The sequence below is a fragment of the Bufo bufo genome, chromosome 2 (assembly GCF_905171765.1).
Source record: "Bufo bufo chromosome 2, aBufBuf1.1, whole genome shotgun sequence".
NCBI classification, from domain to species: Eukaryota; Metazoa; Chordata; class Amphibia; order Anura; family Bufonidae; genus Bufo; species Bufo bufo.
The window spans coordinates 900,087-923,118 of record NC_053390.1 but is presented as its reverse complement, the minus strand read 5'-3'; the positions used below and the strand labels follow the sequence as shown (position 1 = coordinate 923,118).

General features: G+C 49.1%; 1 protein-coding gene across 2 annotated transcripts in view; it reads right to left on the bottom strand.

The window, feature by feature from the left end:
• The window catches only part of LOC120991287, a 46,825-nt gene extending 36,840 nt beyond the window's left edge, over window positions 1-9,985 (bottom strand). For both annotated transcript variants that reach the window (XM_040420130.1, XM_040420129.1), the window contains exons 1-5: window positions 9,943-9,985; window positions 9,009-9,847; window positions 5,715-5,953; window positions 4,889-4,977; window positions 4,695-4,815 (exon numbers count right to left, since the gene is read on the bottom strand). In XM_040420130.1, the coding sequence (XP_040276064.1) occupies window positions 4,695-4,815; window positions 4,889-4,977; window positions 5,715-5,953; window positions 9,009-9,847; window positions 9,943-9,983 (1,329 nt within the window). In that variant the 5' untranslated portion in view covers window positions 9,984-9,985. The remainder of the gene's footprint in view (window positions 1-4,694; window positions 4,816-4,888; window positions 4,978-5,714; window positions 5,954-9,008; window positions 9,848-9,942) is intronic.
• Between the last annotated feature and the right edge of the window lie 13,047 nt (window positions 9,986-23,032).

Here is a 23,032-nt window from a genome sequence, read left to right as displayed (position 1 = left end):
AAGACTGGTCTTAATAAAGGAGTCTCAGGCGATCTGATCTATAGGCACGTTTATCTAGTTCATCTGCTGGCCATTTATACTTCATCTGTTACATTACTGATTCAGTTACTGTCCACTATGGCCAACAAAGTTGCCTGAGCCCTCAAAATGAAATGGGCAGTGGCAAAAATGTCGCTTTAACCAGCACAAGTAGCAGCAGCAGCAGAAAGGGTGGTGGTAGAAGCTGCCACAGCAACAGGCCAGCGCTGCCACCGTCATCCAGTGGTTGTGTTTTGACCAACAATCCAGCTGTACTGGAATGGTTGACTCACTCTTAATCATCTCGGGTGACAACAGATACAACATCCAGGAACCTGTTTCGCAGACACCACGCTTATCAAAAGCTGTATCAGCCCTGCACACGTACTTACAGCAGAAGGTGGGCCAGTCCTTGAGCCTCTGTCTGGTAGAGTTCACCGATGTGTGGAGCTTCAACTAGGGTCCACATTGTTCACAGCCCACTGGGTAAATGTGGTTCCAGCTCAGGCACACCAACAACTAGGCCAGGTGATGGCAATGCCGCCTCCATGTTCTAGTGCTGGATTTCTGCATGTCCTCCTCCACTTTCTTATCCTCCATTGTAGGCACAGTTCAGTGGTCCTCCAGCATACCACCCATGCAGAGCACAGAGGTGTCACGCTGTTCTGCACCTATTCAGTCTGTACGAACAGAATCACACCGGGGAGGAACTGCTTGGCATCATCAACCAAGAACGTGAATCCTGGCTGTCTCCTCGCCAACTGGAGATAGAAACCATGGTCACCAATAACGGAAAGAACATTTGGTCTGTGCTGCATCAGAGAGCGCTGACCCATGTGCCCTGCATGATGCACGTCTTCAAACTTGTCGTCACCCGGTTACTGAAATCTTCCACTGAACTGCAAGAGCTGTTAAAAATGTCCAGGAAACTAAGTGCATTTCAGCCACTCTTACCATGCAAAATACTCTCCTTGAGCTGCAAATGCAAAATGCTCTTCCCAACATCACCTAATATGCAACGTTTCTACCTGCTACATATGTTAGACCACCTGTACGAGCAGAGGGAGGCGGTCAATAATTTCTTGACGATTCAGGCAGACAAGACTACTCCCCAGTGTAATTTCAACGTTATCCAGTGGCAGCTCATGTATGACACCTGCCACTCGCTTAGGCCCTTTGAGCAGGCCACGGTCAGTCAGCAGAACTACGAGATGAATGATGTAATTTCACTCCTTCACGTCGGAGGAAATGCTGACAAATCTGACTGGTGACAGAAGACGTGGCACCTACATCTCATGGCCACCTGAGCCTTGAGGAGGACAAACGCCCAGGAATTCTATACACAACTAGGTGTTTTTTTTGCCCAAGTGACTGGAAAAGAGCAGGAGGAGCTAGAGGGTGATGAGAGAGACCAGACAGATGACCCCAACAGACCATGACAGTATGCAGTGGAGATGAAGGCCTTCCGAGTCCCTTGCGCAAATGGCCAGATGCATGCTTTCTTGTATGCTTTACTGACAGCTGAATTGTCAGGATTCGGCAGAGGGATGACTACTGGCTACACAGACTCACTATGGGTTAAAAATGGGGACTTTTTTTTAGACTAGTAGAGACTTGCTGTGTAGTCGGTTGGTCGCTGCCTACAAGCACCATTGCCTCTCCTCAAAGGCCTGACTGTGAGGCCCTCTGCATGCATGCTCCACTGCCATGACCGGAGGGTGCCAGAACAGCACCAGCTCTATATGCAACGATCGGTTACATTTTATCTCTGTTTTGGACCTACTCCTGTTTTTTGGCTTTCAAGTACTGACCAAATACTGGCCATCTGAAAGAGGCTTTATGGATGCTCAAAATACAGGATTTGTATTTTGTTTTTAGTATTCTGTTCTTCTGATGGATCAGAACAGAAAAATAGTGATGTGAACACAGTGTCACTGCTGCTGCCACCCTCCTCACTCACAGGGCCACTATGGTCACTGTTACTGCCACCCTCCCCACCGTCATGGGGCCACTATTGTCACTGCCACTGCTTCTGTCACCCTCGCCACTCTGTCATGGGGCACTATTGTCCCTGTTACTGCTGCCACAGTCCCCACTCGGTCATGGGGTTACTACTTGAATCTTGGCGCACTGCACGGTTAAGTCCATGGCAATAGATTAGACCTGATTGCAACAGTGACCTGCAATCCTGACGCAGTCATTCTACAGCGAACAGAAGGGATTCAAACCATTTGTTTGCACTGCCACAACATGGATTCGAAGAACATGTTTGTTATCCACTATATTGGTGCTACCTCCATTTCTTTATTTTGTTCCATTAACCCCTTTGTGCGTTATGACACAGTTATGTCAATACCTCAGGGGACTAACAGGAAGCCGCGCTTGCGCCACCCCTGTCATTTAAACCCCACATTGAAATCGCAGGGCTCAGATCAGTTACCATGGCAACCTGGATGCTGCTGAAGCCATCCAGGCCTGCCATGTCTTTTTCCATACCGAGCTATGCACGAGGCACAACTCAGAATGTACTAGGCCCCTAAGGGTACTTTCACAATACAGATACAGTGAAGGAGGTTAAGCATGCATGGGATAGGCATAAGGCCATCCTTCATATAAGATAGGGCCGGGGGCTATCCATAGTACTCAGTATATTGGGCAGACTAGATGGGCCGAATGGTTCTTATCTGCCGACACATTCTAGGCTTCTATGTTTCACACGTGCGTTATTCTTTTCCGGCATAGAGTTCTGTCCTAGGAAAGAACTGATCAGTTTTATCCCCATGCATTCTGAATGGAGAGTAATCCGTTCAGTTTGCATCAGGATGTCTTCAGTTCAGTCTTTTTGACTGATGAGGCAAAAGATAAAACCGCAGCATGCTACGGTTTTATCTCCAGCCCAAAATAAAATGAAGACTTGCCGAATGCCAGATCCGGCATTTTTTTACATAGGAATGTATTAGTGCCAGATCCGGCATTAAAAATACCGGAATGCTGGATCCGTCCTTCTGGTCTGCGCATGCGCAGACCGGTAAAAATGTGGGGGAAAATAAATCGTAATGGATCCGTTTGTCCGTATGACAAACAAATCCGTTCTTACAATGCATTTGTAAGACGGAGCAGGATCCTGATCAGTCTTAAAATGCTTTCACAATTTTATTTATAAAAATTATATAAGCAATAAAAAAATTAAAAATATCATCTGAACTTCCGGAGTCGATTCGCATAAAACTTCGTACAGTATTAGACTTCATAAATTTGTACTGTAAAAAAACCATTTCCCGAACTAGAGTTCGGTTCCAAGTGATACCTTGGAACCAAACCAGAGTTCTGAAAATGTTTTTTTACAGTACAACTTATAAAGTTATTACCTGAAGTCTCGCGAGACTTCTCGAAGCAATAACTTCAGCTCATCGGACCCAATACATTCTAGTACTGTACAGAGCTCCTGCTCCGTACAGTATTGGAACAAAGTTCTATGCAAATGGACTTCGGATGTTTCAGAAGTCAATTGTCACGGCACAGTGTGGTAAATACACTCCACACTGAACACAGAAGGGAAAAGGTATTAGGCCTGGAACCTAGTGAAAGGGAAATGGTCACACCTAGTGAGTCCCTACGCCGAGCCCTGACTGCTATCAGTATGAACAGACCTTGATGGTAGGAATGTTCATACGCTGGAACCCAAGCCCAATCTCACCCTAAAAAGGGCCCTGCAGCTAGTGTCAGGACACGGGTGGCCTATTCCTCCCCAGCTGAAGGAATAGGAGACCCTCTCAGGCCTAATATCGGGAGGTAGGGGTAAAACAAAAAAGAAACACAACTTCTAGAAGTATGCAGACGAGCAGGAACTCAGAACCAGCACCAGGACTTCCACAAACAAGGAGCTATCAACCGCATAGCATGATGGGTGAGGCAAGACTAAATCGAGGAGAAGGAATGAACACTTAAGCTACACCTGAGATAAGAGGACATCCCCAGCAACAACACAGAAAGGTAAAACCAAAAGAGACTGTCAGTCACGTGCAGCCAGTCTCCTCGATCTTCTAGTCCCTGTCAGGAGCGTGACACGATTAGCTCATCCCTACTTATAACTATGTACGGAAAAATAAAGTTATGGTTATTGGAATGTGGGGAGGAAAAATCCAACACGCAAAAATAAAAATAGGCCTTGATGCCAGAGGGTTAAGGAGCCATTTGGACACAGCTCCTGCAAGGTGCCCTCAGGATATTTGCTTTACTGAAGGCTGCTGTATGCTTTTCTTTTTGTTTAACTGAAGGGATTAGCTATGAATCTTGGTGCCCTGTACAGGGATGTAGACGGTGATAAATGACACCTGTAATACTGACAGCACAGTACCTACAGAACGGATGAACTGTGAATGTGGGTCCACTAGAACGTAACGCACATGGCCCAGCTCTCCAAGTTCCAAGCCTTCACACTGAGATTGGTCCACCAAGTGGGATGAATATGATTAGGCAGAGGGCCCTGGGTATAGCAGATTTATTGTAATTCGTGACAAATTAAATTCAGAACGTATCAAATTTCTTGACGAAGTTCAGCGAATCGTCCAAATAAAATTTCTCAAAACTTAGCTCATTACTAGCTAGGTCTATGCACAAAGATACTTGCAGTATCAGTTCTACAATTGTATAGTCCATGCACCCACAGACATCACCTTCAGGATCTTCTCCAGTTGGTTGTGGTCATCTACAAGCACTATCTGAGCCCGGGAATCCAGCGCCACCTTAAGGCAAAATGACGCATTGGATAATGGATCAATGCCAATGGCCAAACCCCTGAAGGAAACGAGGCAGAAGGATTAGATATCAGCTACCAGACAGTTCTAATAGCATCACAATATCGCCTTACCCAGCCAGCATCGCGGCAATGTCTGCCATAAACCACTCCGGAGAGTTAGACCCAAGGATCAGAACTGCATGAAACCGCTCCAAGCCCAACTGCAAGAAAAGAAAATATTGTCCACAAACCAACTATTCCCAAATTAGGGAAGCGTGAAATTCCTGCTGGAGCTGCTGACGTTTTGTAGACACAAGTAATGGATTCCGTTCAGTAACTGGTTATTCACACGTCCATACTGGACACAGATTATTTTTAGTATGGCTTTGACTTTGGCATATCTGTGTAGAACATGGACCCGACGACCAATAGAGACTATGGTCTCCAGGTCAGTGTTCCGTGAGACACTGCCAAAGACAAGACCTGCTATGAGCTTCTGGCACAGATTAAAAAATGGTAGGAATAGCACCACTCAGTGTGCTGTCCATTCTGCACAAAGACCTCAAAATATGGTCATGTAAATAGGCCCCAACTATGGAAAATATAGGTGGACTGCGGAGATTAAAGCTCAAAGCAGCCTGGAAACCAAGATGGACTTAACAATGGTCAACCAAGTGTTGTATATGAAGGGTAAAATGACTGTGGCTCCAAGAGAGAAGAAGTCCTGCATTAAATTCAGAAGAGTCCAGGCTGGCCTATAGTGGTTCTTGACGACTATAAACCTAGGAAGTGCTTCTTACTACCGATCAGACTTTGGGGCTTGAAGAAATCCATGTGCTTCATTCACATGAGTGGAATACATTTTCTTACTCAAATCTGCCATATGCGAATTCACTCTAACAGTAATATAACAGATTTAAGACACATCTTTAGAGAAACTTTGCAGTTTTGGTCTTACCTTCAGAAAAGCTTTGGCCATGGTTCGGCTTTGCTGCTCATATTGAGAATAAGTCACCCCCTTCCACTCATTGGCCATCCTGGCATATAGTGCCACCTTCTGTCCATGCTTCTTGACCATGTCCGAGAAGAACTGTGGCACTGTGACTGGAGACATAGCTGCTGGTCCAGATTTCTCCATTCTCAAAGTGACCACACCATTAACCTTTGATGTCCATAGAGATGGCAACCAGTCACTGCCTAGTAAAGGAGGAGACTCCAGCCCTTTAGTATACAGATAGAGGATCATCCACAGCATCCTAGATAGCAGATTGTACAACCCTTTGTGCCAAGAGCCACATTGTCAAACAATTCGCAATGGCCACTATACAACATTCATGACAAATGCTAGTTCCACTTGCAGGGCTCCCAGCCGTCAGAAAAGTCGGGCCCCCTTCTCACTCCAATCAGCTTTCCAAGGAGGGGATCACACATGTGTGGTACTCTACATTAAAGATTAGGGGTGTTGTAGTAACAGAATTTCAGAACTCCCATAAAAACTACAGTGGAGCGAGTGGCTTGCATGTATAGCCACCTCTATAACTGACATGCTCCATTATGGAGTGCCAGATGGGTCAAGGGATATATTGAACAAAGGGCCACATAGGACACCATTCCCATTGACCCCTCTCCGCTCCTGCCCTATGTGCTATTCCTCTGACATGGGAATTACATGTGAGCAGTCACACGGAGACGGGCCTTTTTGTATCCAGATGGGAGCTGCGCAGAATGGCATTATGGGCCACATGTGGCCCCCAGGCTGCAGGTTGTATACCCCTGCTAGGTAGTATTTTAGAAGGAAGACTGGCTTTAAATGGTAGTCAGGTGCAAGAGTCTGAAGTGGCACGAGGCACAAGAATATGCAATCTAAAGAATTGCTGGGATTAAATTAGGATTATTGGTACACTGCTCAAAAAAATAAAGGGAACACTTAAACAACACAATGTAACTCCAAGTCAATCAGACTTCTGTGAAATCAAACTGTCCACTTAGGAAGCAACACTGAGTGACAATCAATTTCACATGCTGTTGTGCAAATGGGATAGACAACAGGTGGAAATTATAGGCAATTAGCAAGACACCCCCAATAAAGGAGTGGTTCTGCAGGTGGTGACCACAGACCACTTCTCCGTTCCTATGCTTCCTGGCTGATGTTTTGGTCACTTTTGAATGCTGGCGGTGCTTTCACTCTAGTGGTAGCATGAGACGGAGTCTACAACCCACACAAGTGGCTCAGGTAGTGCAGCTTATCCAGGATGGCACATCAATGCGAGCTGTGGCAAGAAGGTTTGCTGTGTCTGTCAACGTAGTGTCCAGAGCATGGAGGCGCTACCAGGAGACAGGCCAGTACATCAGGAGACGTGGAGGAGGCCGTAGGAGGGCAACAACCCAGCAGCAGGACCGCTACCTCCGCCTTTGTGCAAGGAGGAACAGGAGGAGCACTGCCAGAGCCTTGCAAAATGACCTCCAGCAGGCCACAAATGGGCATGTGTCTGCTCCAACGGTCAGAAACAGACTCCATGAGGGTGATATGAGGGCCCGACGTCCACAGGTGGGGGTTGTGCTTACAGCCCAACACCGTGCAGGACGTTTGGCATTTGCCAGAGAACACCAAGATTGGCGAATTCGCCACTGGCACCCTGTGCTCTTCACAGATGAAAGCAGGTTCACACTGAGCACACGTGACAGTCTGGAGACGCCGTGGAGAACGTTCTGCTGCCTGCAACATCCTCCAGCATGACCGGTTTGGCATTGGGTCAGTAATGGTGTGGGGTGGCATTTCTTTGGAGGGCCGCACAGCCCTCCATGTTCTCGCCAGAGGTAGCCTGACTGCCATTAGGTACCAAGATGAGATCCTCAGACCCCTTGTAAGACCATATGCTGGTGCGGTTGGCCCTGGGTTCCTCCTAATGCAAGACAATGCTAGACCTCATGTGGCTGGAGTGTGTCAGCAGTTCCTGCAAGACGGCCCGCCCGTTCCCCAGACCTGAATCCAATTGAGCACATCTGGGACATCACGTCTCGCTCTATCCACCAACGTCACGTTGCACCACAGACTGTCCAGGAGTTGGCAGATGCTTTAGTCCAGGTCTGGGAGGAGATCCCTCAGGAGACCGTCCGCCACCTCATCAGGAGCATGCACAGGCGTTGTAGGGATGTCATACAGGCACCTGGAGGCCACACACACTACTGAGCCTCATTTTGACTTGTTTTAAGGACATTACATCAAAGTTGGATCAGCCTGTAGTGTGTTTTTCCACTTTAATTTTGAGTGTGACTCCAAATCCAGACCTCCATGGGTTGAAAAATTTGATTTCCATTTTTTATTTTTGTGTGATTTTGTTGTCAGCACATTCAACTATGTAAAGAACAAAGTATTTCAGAAGAATATTTAATTAACTCAGATCTAGGATGTGTTATTTTTGTGTTCCCTTAATTTTTTTGAGCAGTGTATATTTTACCAATTCACACTAAATATTTGGAGACTGGAATAAGGACTTTGTGCTGTCTCAATCACGCAGGCTTTGCAGGGTTAAAAGCAACTGGTTTAGTTTAAAAAACACAAAAAAGGAGAACAGTGAAGCCCTAAATTCCACCCACACCACTGTCCCTACCTACTTGGTGGCAGCAGTTAATAGCGGATCATCCAACTGGCCTATGGACCCGAACCTGGTTAATTGCAAAGGACCTAATCGGGGGGCGGCAGTCAGACCGACCAGGTCAGACCCAGCCAAGAATGACTAGAGCCAAATATGAATTAAAGAGCAAAAAACAACAAGCCCAAGTCGAAACCAAAAAAAGAGCATAAAATAGCAGACAGGGTCGGCACCAGGAGAGAAAGTCAGAAACAAAGTCAGCAGACAGAGGCAAGGTCATCAACAGGCAGGAGGTCAGATCTAGAATCCAGAGAGCATAGAACAAAGCTTATGGGGCAGGGAGACCAATCACAGGCAACTGTGGCTAGCAGTTGCTTGTTTAAATAACCCACGACAGGAAGCACATGATGCCTGTGCTAGCCTAGTGTCCCTGCTCCCCGATAGGCCCGATCAGTCCCACTGTCAGCTGGGCTCTTTGCCATGGTAATGGGGCAACACTGGTCAGGCTGCATTATCGAGGCTGCACTTGCCACAGGAGTGCAGATAGGCAAGTACACGACAACTTCTGGCCTGTAAAAACCATCCTTAAAGTCACCAGGGCAATTTGGGCACACAATATATCTGAGATAAATCATTTTGTGGAGGATACATCTACTCACCCTCAGTTTTCAGCTGCAGTGGTTCCACTGGCTGTTCCTCACACGTGCAGTCAGACATGTTGTCCCTGGTTCTCCCAGTCTGCTCCTGGTCTCTTTCATGCATGGTCATCTTCTGTTCTTCCAAATGATCATCAGGAGATGTGTCTTTTCTGTCCAGAGATTCTTCATCTATCCCTTCATCAGTTTGATTGTCATGTAGTTCTTTCTTTGCATTAACTTCTTGCAAATCCTCCATGGCTTCTTCTGTGTGGACAGCTCCACTTTCCTTCTGGGATGTAGTCTCTTGGAAGTTTCCTTCTTTAAACTTTTTACATGCCATGGATCCCCCTTTGTCATCTTGACTGACGTGAGGTTCTGGTTTATTGGAGAGAGTTGCATTGTGTTCTTCCACAGCTTCATCTTGGGATCCCCCACTTGGTGTCTCTTGTGGACTTCCATATGAATCACCTCCTGTTTGGGTTTCCTGGTTGGCTTCTCCAGGCATCCCGTTGTCATATTCAGCATCTTCTTGTGGTCCCAACATCTCACCTGGTGTATAGGGAACTGAATTTGAGTAGTCCTCTTCTGGAGAGTTTTCATGTCTGTCTTTGGTGCTGGTTTCTTGAGTCTCCTGATAACCAGTGTCCTTGCCTGGCTCTTTGGGTTCTTGCGATGGCTTTTCTTCTCTGTATGCCAGTCCTTCATTCCTCGGTGACCCTTCTGTTTTGTAGTCACACGTGATATCCTGAGATGGGTCGGGTTCCTGTTCAGAATTCATTTGGACTTGCTCCGTTTGACATTCCTGCAGCAGCTGCTCCTTTTCTTGTACGGTTTCATCACTCTCAGATAGATCCACAAAGCTGCAGTAAGGAATAGAGGATCATCCGTCTATCCTACGCACATACGAGACCACCACCAAATCCTTAAGCCTCTATTATGCATCGAAGGCATTTACCTCTCTGTCGTGTCTCCGTCATTCAGGTCCACCGCTGACATTTTCTCCCCTGTTCACAAGACAGATTGGGATAGTTGGTGACAGAACTAAAAATAAGATTTTATAAATAAGGCTTAAAAACTTGACGACAAGATTATTCAAGAATTCAAGTCAAGAGCTGCTGAGTACATAAAAGTCCGGAGGCAGATTTCAGTACAGCTATAGAAACCTATATTTTAGCTCAAGGAAGTTCCCAGAAAGTCATCGCTTTACTGGACACTAAAAGAAACATCTCTGGGGTTCAGAGGAATCCGATCTGCCAGAGGTTGAGCTTCATGCACATGAAGAACAGATGTTTGAGGAGGCTGGTGTAGTGAGCCATAGACACTTGCCACTTACCATAGTTTCCCCTTTCTTGACAGATGTGGAGACAGCAGACACCCATGGATTAATCATTGCCCTAGGTGAATTATGAATTAATTAGGACACGTTAAACCAGGACTCGGCACCACTGACGCTCTACAGTAACAGTAAGATGAAGAGTTGTCTGCTGTCCAGACAGGGACTTACAGGCTGCGTCACAAGTCAGGTGTCCTGAGGCGTAGACGGCTGACGTTACCTGCTTGCCCTGAACCATGTGCAGACCTTTCCCTGATACTGCAGGCACCGGATGTCGCCTTCACTCTGGGGCTATACTAGTTTCCTCACCTTTTTAGGAATGCCATCGCTGTCCTTAGTCCACATTTAGGAAGAGCAAGGATCCTCCTGTTCTCAGGGTACGGGCTGCAATAGTGAGATCTGCACTAAAGGGCTGGGGCTCGTCTGAAATCACGCTGGACCTTGCATGATGGGGGGGGGGGTCTGAAGAACGATGGCTTCAGGAGACTTCTATCTCTAGTGGTTCCATATAAATTCACTTCCATCTACTCCAATCCTTCAATCCTATAATGTCCAAGCACCTCATTGCATGTCCCAGCGACCAACTAGGTGACTGTCTAGATGGCCCAACCAAACTATTACATTCCCATTTATCCTCAATACATATGGTTTCTACGCTGGTCGACTATCACAAGTGACCAATTCCTGGCCAGTAGACCCTAGTGCCGACCACAGAGGCCTGTAGGGTGTGCCGCCATATGGCACCCATTTTTATCTTAGCATTTCACAAGTCATGCAAGGACTTGGGGGTTACCATCTATGCTTGGAGAAAGTGACTTAATCAGCGTGAGGAGGCTTTGGAATTCTGGGAAGAAATATGTAAATGAGCTCTTAACAAGCTCCGCCTCTAATGCCACCAGCATACCTCCCAACCATCCCTGATCCGGCAGGACAGTCCCGGATTTCCGTGACTGTTCCAGTACGGGGGAGGTATGTCCCGCTTTCTGGCAGCTGTCCCTGCATCTATAGGAAGCAGAGAGTTGCCATAATGAAGCAGTGAGCCGTCACCGGCAACGGCCCCCTGCCCAATCATTCCTCCACACATCTGGTCTGTGCGGGGGCGGAGATGACAGTCAGCTCCGCCTCCTTCACAGACTAGAGCAGCCAATGTCCTGCGGCTTGGAACAAGGCAAGTATGTGGGGTTTATATGTTTTCCATTCTGTGAGGGGCACAATGTGGGCATATTACTGGAGGGGGGGCACAATGTGGGCATATTACTGGGGGGGGGCACAATGGGCATATTACTGGGGGGGGAGGGGCACAATGTGGGCATATTACTGGAGGGGGGCACAATGTGGGCATATTACTGGAGGGGGGGCACAATGTGGACATATTACTGGAGGGGGGCACAATGTGGACATATTACTGGGGGGGAGGCACAATGTGGACATATTACTGGAGGGGGGGCACAATGTGGACATATTACTGGGGGGGAGGCACAATGTGGACATATTACTGGAGGGGGAGGCACAATGTGGACATATTACTGGAGGGGGAGGCACAATGTGGACATATTACTGGAGGGGGGGCACAATGTGGACATATTACTGGGGGGGAGGCACAATGTGGACATATTACTGGAGGGGGAGGCACAATGTGGACATATTACTGGGGGGAGGCACAATGTGGACATATTACTGGGGGGGAGGCACAATGTGGACATATTACTGGAGGGGGGGCACAATGTGGACATATTACTGGAGGGAGGCACAATGTGGACATATTACTGGAGGGGGGGCACAATGTGGACATATTACTGGGGGGAGGCACAATGTGGGCATATTACTGGGGGGGGGAGGGGCACAATGTGGGCATATTACTGGAGGGGGAGGCACAATGTGGACATATTACTGGAGGGAGGCACAATGTGGACATATTACTGGGGGGAGGCACAATGTGGACATATTACTGGGGGGGGGGGCACAATGTGGACATATTACTGGGGGGAGGCACAATGTGGGCATATTACTGGGGGGGGGAGGGGCACAATGTGGGCATATTACTGGAGGGGGAGGCACAATGTGGACATATTACTGGAGGGGGGGCACAATGTGGACATATTACTGGGGGGGAGGCACAATGTGGACATATTACTGGAGGGGGAGGCACAATGTGGACATATTACTGGGGGGGCACAATGTGGACATATTACTGGAGGGGGAGGCACAATGTGGACATATTACTGGGGGGGAGGCACAATGTGGACATATTACTGGGGGGGAGGCACAATGTGGACATATTACTGGGGGGGAGGCACAATGTGGACATATTACTGGGGGGGGCACAATGTGGACATATTACTGGAGGGGGAGGCACAATGTGGACATATTACTGGAGGGGGAGGCACAATGTGGACATATTACTGGGGGGGAGGCACAATGTGGACATATTACTGGGGGGGAGGCACAATGTGGGCATATTACTGGGGGGGAGGCACAATGTGGACATATTACTGGAGGGGAGGCACAATGTGGACATATTACTGGAGGGGGAGGCACAATGTGGACATATTACTGGAGGGGAGGCACAATGTGGACATATTACTGGAGGGGGAGGCACAATGTGGACATATTACTGGGGGGGAGGCACAATGTGGACATATTACTGGAGGGGGAGGCACAATGTGGACATATTACTGGAGGGGGAGGCACAATGTGGACATATTACTGGGGGGGAGGCACAATGTGGACATATTACTGGGGGGGAGGCACAATGTGGACATATTACTGGAGGGGAGGCACAATGTGGACATATTACTGGAGGGGGAGGCACAATGTGGACATATTACTGGAGGGGAGGCACAATGTGGACATATTACTGGGGGGGAGGCACAATGTGGACATATTACTGGGGGGGAGGCACAATGTGGACATATTACTGGGGGGGAGGCACAATGTGGACATATTACTGGGGGGGAGGCACAATGTGGACATATTACTGGGGGGGGGGGCACAATGTGGGCATATTACTGAAGGGGGGCACAATGTGGGCATATTACTGGGGGGGAGGCACAATGTGGGCATATTACTGGGGGGGAGGCACAATGTGGGCATATTACTGGAGGGGGAGGCACAATGTGGACATATTACTGGAGGGGGGGCACAATGTAGACATATTACTGGAGGGGGAGGCACAATGTGGACGTATTACTGGAGGGGGAGGCACAATGTGGACATATTACTGGAGGGGGGGCACAATGTGGGCATATTACGGGGGGGGAGGCACAATGTGGGCATATTACTGGAGGGGGAGGCACAATGTGGACATATTACTGGAGGGGGGGCACAATGTAGACATATTACTGGAGGGGGAGGCACAATGTGGACATATTACTGGAGGGGGAGGCACAATGTGGACATATTACTGGAGGGGGAGGCACAATGTGGGCATATTACTGGGGGGGGGAGGGGCACAATGTGGGCATATTACTGGAGGGGGAGGCACAATGTGGACATATTACTGGAGGGGGAGGCACAATGTGGGCATATTACTGGAGGGGAGGTACAATGTGGGCATATTACTGGGGGGGGGAGGCACAATGTGGACATATTACTGGGGGGGGAGGCACAATGTGGACATATTACTGGAGGGGGAGGCACAATGTGGACATATTACTGGGGGGGAGGCACAATGTGGGCATATTACTGGGGGGGGGGCACAATGTGGACATATTACTGGAGGGGAGGCACAATGTGGACATATTACTGGGGGGGAGGCACAATGTGGACATATTACTGGAGGGGGAGGCACAATGTGGGCATATTACTGGAGGGGGAGGCACAATGTGGGCATATTACTGGGGGGGAGGCACAATGTGGACATATTACTGGGGGGGAGGCACAATGTGGACATATTACTGGGGGGGGAGGCACAATGTGGACATATTACTGGAGGGGGAGGCACAATGTGGACATATTACTGGGGGGGGGGCACAATGTGGACATATTACTGGGGGGGGAGGGGCACAATGTGGACATATTACTGGAGGGGGAGGCACAATGTGGGCATATTACTGGGGGGGAGGCACAATGTGGACATATTACTGGGGGGGAGGCACAATGTGGACATATTACTGGGGGGGGAGGCACAATGTGGACATATTACTGGAGGGGGAGGCACAATGTGGACATATTACTGGGGGGGGGGCACAATGTGGACATATTACTGGGGGGGGAGGGGCACAATGTGGGCATATTACTGGGGGGGAAGGGGCACAATGTGGACATATTACTGGGGGGGGAGGGGCACAATGTGGGCATATTACTGGGGGGAGGCACAATGTGGGCATATTACTGGGGGGAGGCACAATGTGGACATATTACTGGAGGGGGAGGCACAATGTGGACATATTACTGGGGGGGGAGGCACAATGTGGACATATTACTGGGGGGGGCACAATGTGGACATATTACTGGAGGGGGAGGCACAATGTGGACATATTACTGGGGGGGAGGCACAATGTGGACATATTACTGGGGGGGGAGGCACAATGTGGACATATTACTGGGGGGGGAGGCACAATGTGGACATATTACTGGGGGGGAGGCACAATGTGGACATATTACTGGGGGGGAGGCACAATGTGGACATATTACTGGGGGGGAGGCACAATGTGGACATATTACTGGGGGGGAGGCACAATGTGGACATATTACTGGGGGGGGCACAATGTGGACATATTACTGGGGGGAGGCACAATGTGGACATATTACTGGGGGGGGCACAATGTGGACATATTACTGGGGGGGAGGCACAATGTGGACATATTACTGGGGGGGAGGCACAATATGGACATATTACTGGGGGGGGGCACAATGTGGACATATTACTGGGGGGAGGCACAATGTGGACATATTACTGGGGGGGAGGCACAATGCGGGCATATTACTGGGGGGGAGGCACAATGTGGGTATAAATACTGTGTGGTAGCATGAAGGGGGAGTAATGACTAGACGAGGCATTGAGGTGACTGGGAGGGATTAAGTGTACCGTTATGTTTTGGGCGGAGTTAGAGGCGTGGCCTAGTGCGGGACAGATCCCTCCCTCTTTGTTTACAGAGTTGGTCGGTCTGCTCAGCCGCCCTACAAGTCTCCATAAGGAGTTCTAGAACCCACCATATCCTGACCTAGGCCTCCCACCCCTCATCAGCGGTCTGCAGGTGACGGGCTAGCCTGTTTAAAGGGTCAAACATGGACACACAGGATAGCCGCCTTACATCTGGTGGCATCAGAGGCCGCGCCTGATCAATAAAGCAAAAAACAATCCACAGAAGAAAAATGGTGTCTGCAAAATCTGAGTTACTGGATGAAGCACAACCCAGGGGCCACAGGGAGGTCAGCCCTTTAGACCAAATTAACACTTCAGTGTTTGGTCAGTGATTTCCATCAGAGATTGTGATCCAAAACCAGGACTGGAGCCTCCACAGAGATCAGGTAGAAGGGAAAGATCTGCCCCTGTTCTGGGGACCTGGTATTGACTCCCAATGGATGATGGAAATCACCGTCTGTGTGAATAAGGCCCGAGTCCTGTAACAGTCCATGGCATGCTCACAGGACGCTCACTGACCGTGCTGGAGTCTACACAAGCCCCCCAGATCAACTAACAGGTGCCCCCCTCCTATCACCAGTATCCCCCACCGATTATAGAGTGGGATAGCTTGTGTCCCAGTGCTGGGGGGCAGGTCTCCTATACATCTGTCCATACATAACCCTGACCCATGTAATATATACAGTACAGACCAAAAGTTTGGACACACCTTCTCATTCAAAGAGTTTTCTTTATTTTCATGACTATGAAGGCATCAAAACTATGAATTAACACATGTGGAATTATATACATAACAAACAAGTGTGAAACAACTGAAAATATGTCATATTCTAGGTTCTTCAAAGTAGCCACCTTTTGCTTTGATTACTGCTTTGCACACTCTTGTCATTCTCTTGATGAGCTTCAAGAGGTAGTCCCCTGAAATGGTCTTCCAACAGTCTTGAAGGAGTTCCCAGAGATGCTTAGCACTTGTTGCCCCTTTTGCCTTCACTCTGCGGTCCAGCTCACCCCAAACCATCTCGATTGGGTTCAGGTCCGGTGACTGTGGAGGCCAGGTCATCTGGCGCAGCAGCCCATCACTCTCCTTCATGGTCAAATAGCCCTTACTTTCAAAGTTTTCCCAATTTTTCGGCTGACTGACTGACCTTCATTTCTTAAAGTAATGATGGCCACTCGTTTTTTCTTTACTTAGAATTTGTATTATGGCAAGAAAAAAGCAGCTAACAGTCTATTCAGTAGGACTATCATCTGTGTATCCACCTGACTTCTCCTCAACGCCACTGATGGTCCCAACCCCATTTATAAGGCAAGAAATCCCACTTATTAAACCTGACAGGGCACACCTGTGAAGTGAAGACCATTTCAGGGGACTACATCTTGAAGCTCATCAAGAGAATGCCAAGAGTGTGCAAAGCAGTAATCAAAGCAAAAGGTGGCTACTTTGAAGAACCTAGAATATGACATATTTTCAGTTGTTTCACACTTGTTTGTTATGTATATAATTCCACATGTGTTACTTCATAGTTTTGATGCCTTCAAATTCATGAAAATAAAGAAAACTCTTTGAATGAGAAGGTGTGTCCAAACTTTTGGTCTGTACTGTATATCTTGCGGTTCGCCTGGCGGTCGTTTTGTGGCAAACTTTGCTCGTTCGCAGTTTGCCGAACATATGGTGATGTCCGCCAGCGCCATATTCTTTACATTGTGCAGAACTTTGACCCCTGACCCATCCATCAGGTGGTACAGGACAGCCAATGGAGACGTTCCAGCACATGGACACACCCCCTACCTTAAAAATAGAGCCGATCTGGCCGCCATTTTACATTCAGTCTTTTGCCAGCGTAGGGAGAGGTTGCTGTGTGGAGCAGGGACAGACTATTAGGGGCACCAAACACTGGCTAATAGGGCCACAAGAGTCCTTGTAAGGACTGGTAACGTTGTGCTATCGATAGGTGTGATATACAGAGGGTGCGATATACTTATAATATGCTTTCTAATATAGACAGTGTATTATAGTGCATTTGTATTGTGCAGCAGTTGTGTGCGGTTCTGCTGTAATACTGCAGCCACACAGAGGGGCAAACGACATTGGAACAACTAATTGCAACTGGTGTGATTTACCAGTCGCCCCAACAAAACTGATTAAGGGGTGTGATAAACCAGCTTCCAGCAAATATTGATTAAGGGGTTTGATTTACCAGCCTCCAGCAAATACTCATTATTGGGTTCTATACACCCGTTTCCACAAAATACTGATACAGGGTATTGATATACCTGCTTCCACCAAATACTGATTGAGGCCTGCGATATACCTGCTTCCACAAATACTGCTCTTCTACAGGGACCTTTCTCACAGGGTCATTTTGAAAATGACAGGCAGAGGAAGAGACAGGCCATTCCGCAGGGTCGGGCAGGTGCACCAGGCCGGAGCCTAAGTGGGAAGTTGCAGAAGGTGCGTGCGATTACGTCAAAGGACGCACCAGAGTTGGTTGAGTGGCTCACTCAGCCTTCCTCTTCTGCACCCTCATCCTCTCTATCTGCACCCTCCTCACCCTCTGTGTGCACCCTCCTCACCCTCTGTGTGCACCCTCCTCACCCTCTGTGTGCACCCTCCTCACCCTCTGTGTGCACCCTCCTCATCCTCTGCTGTGTGCACCCTCCTCATCCTCTGCTGTGTGCACCCTCCTCATCCTCTGCTGTGTGCACCCTCCTCACTCTCTGCTGTGTGCACCCCCAAAGACACCACCACCACCATAGCCCCTCCGCTCGAGTCAGAGGAATTATTTTCCCATCCATTCCCAGACCTTACCGATGCGCAGCCATTCTTGGCATTGGATGAGGAAGAGGAGGTATCAACGGCTGCCACCTAGCGGTCTGACGACAGTAACCAGATCAGCCCAAGGAGGGAGGTCCCGCTGTTGCTGCCTACTCAGAGATCTCAAATGTCAGTGGTGGTGAAGGTGACGATGATGACGTGTATATGGACGTCACGTGGGTGCCCACAAGAGAGGAATGGGAGTTCAGAGGGAGAGACGGAGCAGCAGATAGGGAGGAGAAGCAGACAGAACTCAGTGCACAGGAGGCAAAAAGCAGACTGCAAATTTATCTGGAGCGAGCCATTCCCCATGCATGGTCACATCTGGAGCTCCCAGGATGCCGGCACATGTCTCCGCAGCATTTTTTGTAAATGTGTCCGCTGCTGACAATAGTGTTGCCATCTGCAGCCTGTGCTGTCAACCCATAAGTCGTGTTAAGCCCAACACTCACCTAGGGACGACCGCCTTAAGAAGGCACCTGGCCTCCCATCACCGAGCCCAGCGGGAGCAACGCCGTCAGAACCCACAAGGCCACACTCCCGGCGCTCCACGTCCTGCCTCTTCTCCTCTCTCCTCCCATTTGTCCTCCACTCCACCTTCCACCGTGCAGTCGTCGCGTTCATCTGACAGAAGGCAGGCTTCCGTGGCCCAAATGTTCGAGCGAAAAAAGATGACGGATAATCCTCTTGCCCAACGGCTGACCGCTGGCTTGTCGGAACTGCTAGCCCGCCAACTACTGTCATATAAACTGGTGGACTCAGAGACCTTTAGAAAATTTGTGGCCATTGGCACACCGCAATGGAAGGTCCCCGGAAGGAAATATTTCTCCCAGAAGGGCATCCCGGAGCTATATGGCCACGTTCAGCGGCAATTGAATATATCTCTGGCACACAGTGTCGGTGCCAAGATACATCTGACCACAGACACGTGGTGTAGCAAACACGGGCAGGTAAGGTCCATAACTTTTACTGCCCACTGGGTGAACCTTCTGACGGCCATCAAGCATGTAACCCGTGGCACCCATGTGGATTTGGTGTTACCGCCTCGGATTGCATGCAGGCCTGCCCCTTCTCCTCCTCCTCCTACTCCGTCCTCTGTCTCCTCCTTGGCTGACTCCTGCTTTTCCACTGCTACCGTCTCTTCTGCTGCGCCGCCCAAGATCCTCAGAACCTATTCGATGTGCCAGGTGAGACGTTGCCATGCTGTGCTGCGGCTGTTGTGCCTGGAAGCCAAGAGCCACACCGGTCCTGCACTGCTTTCAGCTCTGCGGTCACAGGCCGATCAGTGGCTGTGGCTCAATTTGACAGTTGGTAAAGTGGTGTGCGACAATGGTGCCAATCTGCTGAGCGCGCTGAAACAGGGCAAAATGTGACATGTGCCGTGCATGGCACACGTCCTGAACTTAGTCGTGCAGCGATTCGTTGCCAAATACCCCGGTGTCCAGGACGTCTTGCGGCAGGACAGGAAAATCTCTGGCCATTTCTGAAGATCTTACACGGCCATGGCTCGCCTTGCTGACGTTCAGCGGCGACACCACCTGTCCGTCAGACGTCTGATTTGTGACAGCCCGACGCGCTGGAACTCCACCTTGTATATGCTTGATAGGCTGCTCCAGCAGAAACGTGCCGTTAACGACTACCTGTACGAACTCTGCAGCAGGACAGGTTCTGCGGAGCTTGGTTTCTTTTCACCGCGCCAGTGGCTGCTCATGCGCGACGCATGCAGACTTCTGCGGCCATTAGATGAGATCACCAAACTGGTCAGTCGCAGCCAGGGCGCCATCAGTGACATCGTACCTTACGCCTTCTTTCTGGAGCGTGCATTGCGCCGTGTCATTGATCAAGCCATCGAGGAGCAGGAAGATGAGGAAGTCGCAATGCTGAATGAATTCCCAGGGGGGGTTACTCCATCTGAGACAAGTCAGCAGGAGTCTGAAGAGGAGTCAGAGGAGGATGGTGGTTGGGGGGAGGAGGAGGAGCAAGAAGAGCAGGCTTTAAACTTTTCTTGGATTCCTGGTGTTGTCCGTGGATGGGGGGAGGAGAACGAGGACGACATTCTCCTGGGTGATGAGCAGGAGCCAGGCCGCTACACCGCTTACAATTTAGTGCAAATGGGGGCCTTCATGTTCCAGTGTTTGAAGAGGGACCCCCGTATAAAAAGCATAAAGGGCAAGGATCAGTACTGGGTGGCAACGTACTAAGACCCCCGATACAAACACAAAATGGCGGACATGTTACCACCATCACATACGGCTGGCAGAATGCAGCATTTCCAGGCCTTGCTGTGAGAGATGCTGCATTCTGCTGTTGCGGGCGCAGGCAGAGGAATTTCCACCGACAGCGAAACAGGTGCGGGTACTAATCCTACAGCGCCTGCAAGAAGAGGGCGGTTTGAAGATGTGTTGGCCCCTTTCCTTTGAATCCAGAGGAAACAAAAACAGGCTGGTTTTGAGAGCTCCAGGAATATAAAGAGTTTGCGCATCGAGCGTCTGATACAAGTGGGCGTCTGATACAAGTGGGCGTCTGATACAAGTGGGCGTCTGATACAAGTGGGCGTTTGTATAAGTGTGTGACTTCAGTAAAATCAGTTTATTACTACTGCACTGTATTGTATGTTTCACTTTTATTGTGTAATCCCCATTATTGACAGCTCCGTCCAGTGCACTTCTTGTCTAATGTCTTCAGTTCTGGAGCAGCCGTTGGAGGGTGCATATCATTGTTCAAAATGTGAGCAAATTCCCCGTTTGGAATCGCACATCGAGTATCTGGGGGAGTTTCAACACTGAGAAGAGTTAACAATTTGGAAAAGAGTTTGCTGCTCACTGAGCAAGCGCTCTATGGGGCAGATGTGGGGGAGGGTGGTAGCGAGGAGGCTCAGGAGAGTGAGGTAGCTAGCTGGATAGCAGTTAGAAAGCGGGGTAGAGGGAGGAGTGCAGGGAGGCTAGCCCTGTCCGACACAAGGTTGGCAGATGAGGGGATGTCAGTCCAGGGACGGCACTGCTGCAGCCAGACCCTTCCTCTGCCAGTCAGGGGGATGTCAGCTCCAGTAAGCAGGGGACCAGGAGAGCAGGGCAGACGGGTGCTGGTAGTGGGGGACGCCATTATTAGGGGCACAGATAGGGCGATCTGTCACAAAGACCGGGATCACTGAATAGTGCGCTGTCTTCCTGGCGCTAGAGTTCGACACATGGCGGATCGGGGTGATAGATTACTGGAGGGGCTGGAGAAGACCCATCGGTCATGGTCCATACGTAGGCGTGCGCAGCCTATTGCATTAGGGTATGCACCCTAAAGCACAAACACTGCGTGATTATATATATATATATATATATATATATATATATATATATATATATATATATATATATATATACACACACACACACACACACACACACACAGTGCCTTGCAAAAGTATCCCCCCCACCTTGACTTTTTTTGTATTTTGTTACATTACAGCCTTAAATTCAATGTTTTGTTAATCTGAATTATATGTGATGGATCAGAACACAATAGTCTCAGTCGGTGAAGTGAAATTAGAAAAATATTTTTAAAAAAAACTATTGCTCAGAAAACAGAAATTGTCCTGTGCGTATGTATTCACCCCCTTTGTTAGGAAGCACATAGAAAGCTCTGGTGCAACCAATTACCTTCAGAAGTCACATGATTAGTGACATGATGTCACCTGTGTGCAATCTAAGTGTCACATGATCTGTCATTACATATACACACCAGAGGCTGCATCACCTAAGCAAGAGGCATCACTGACCGAACACTGCCATGAAGGCCGAGGAACTCTCCAAACAAGTAAGGGACAATGTTGTGGAGAAGTACAAGTCCGGGTTAGGTTATAAAAATACCCAAATCTGTGATGATCCCCAGGAGCGCCATCAAATCTATTATGACCAAATGGAAAGAACATGGCACAACAGCAAACCTGCCAGAGACGGCCGCCCACCAAAACTGACGGACCGGGCAAGGAGGGCATTAATCAGAGGGGCAGCAGAGACCTAAGGTAACCCTGGAGGAGCTGCAGAGTTCCACAGCAGAGACTGGAGGATCTGTACAGAGGACGACAATAAGCCGTACGCTCTATAGAGTTGGACTTTATGGCAGAGCGGCCAGAAGAAAGCCATTACTGTCAGCTAAAAACAAAAGGCGCGTTGTGAGGTTGTGAAAAGGCCTGTGGGAGACTCCCAAATGTATGGAGGAAGGGGCTCTGGTCTGAGGAGACTCCCAAATGTATGGAGGAAGGGGCTCTGGTCTGAGGAGACCAACATGGAACTTATCAGCCAAAGAAAACGCTATGTTTGGCGCAAACCCAACACATCACCCAAAGAACACCATCCCCGGTGAGACATGGTGATGGCAGCATCATACTGGGGGGACTGGTACACTGGAAGGTGCTAAATACAGGGATATTCTTCAGCAGAACCTGCCCCACTCTGTGCGTGATCTGAGGCTAGGACGGAGGCTCACCTTCCAGCAGGACAATGACCCCAAACACACGGCTAAAGCAACACTTGGGGGGTTTAAGAGGAAACATGTAAATGTGTTGGAATGGCCGAGTCACAGCCCAGATCTCAATCCAATAGGAAATCTGTGGTCAGACGTAAAGATCGCTGTTCACAAGCGCAAACATCCGACCTGAAGGAGCCGGAGCCGTTCTGCAAGGAGGAACGGGCAACAATCCCAGCGGTCAGATGTGGCGACTGCTCCTAGAGACTTATCCAGAGCGACTTGGAGCTGTGATTGCTGCAGAAGGGGCTCTACAAAGTACTGACTGTAGGGGGTGATTAGTTCTGCACATT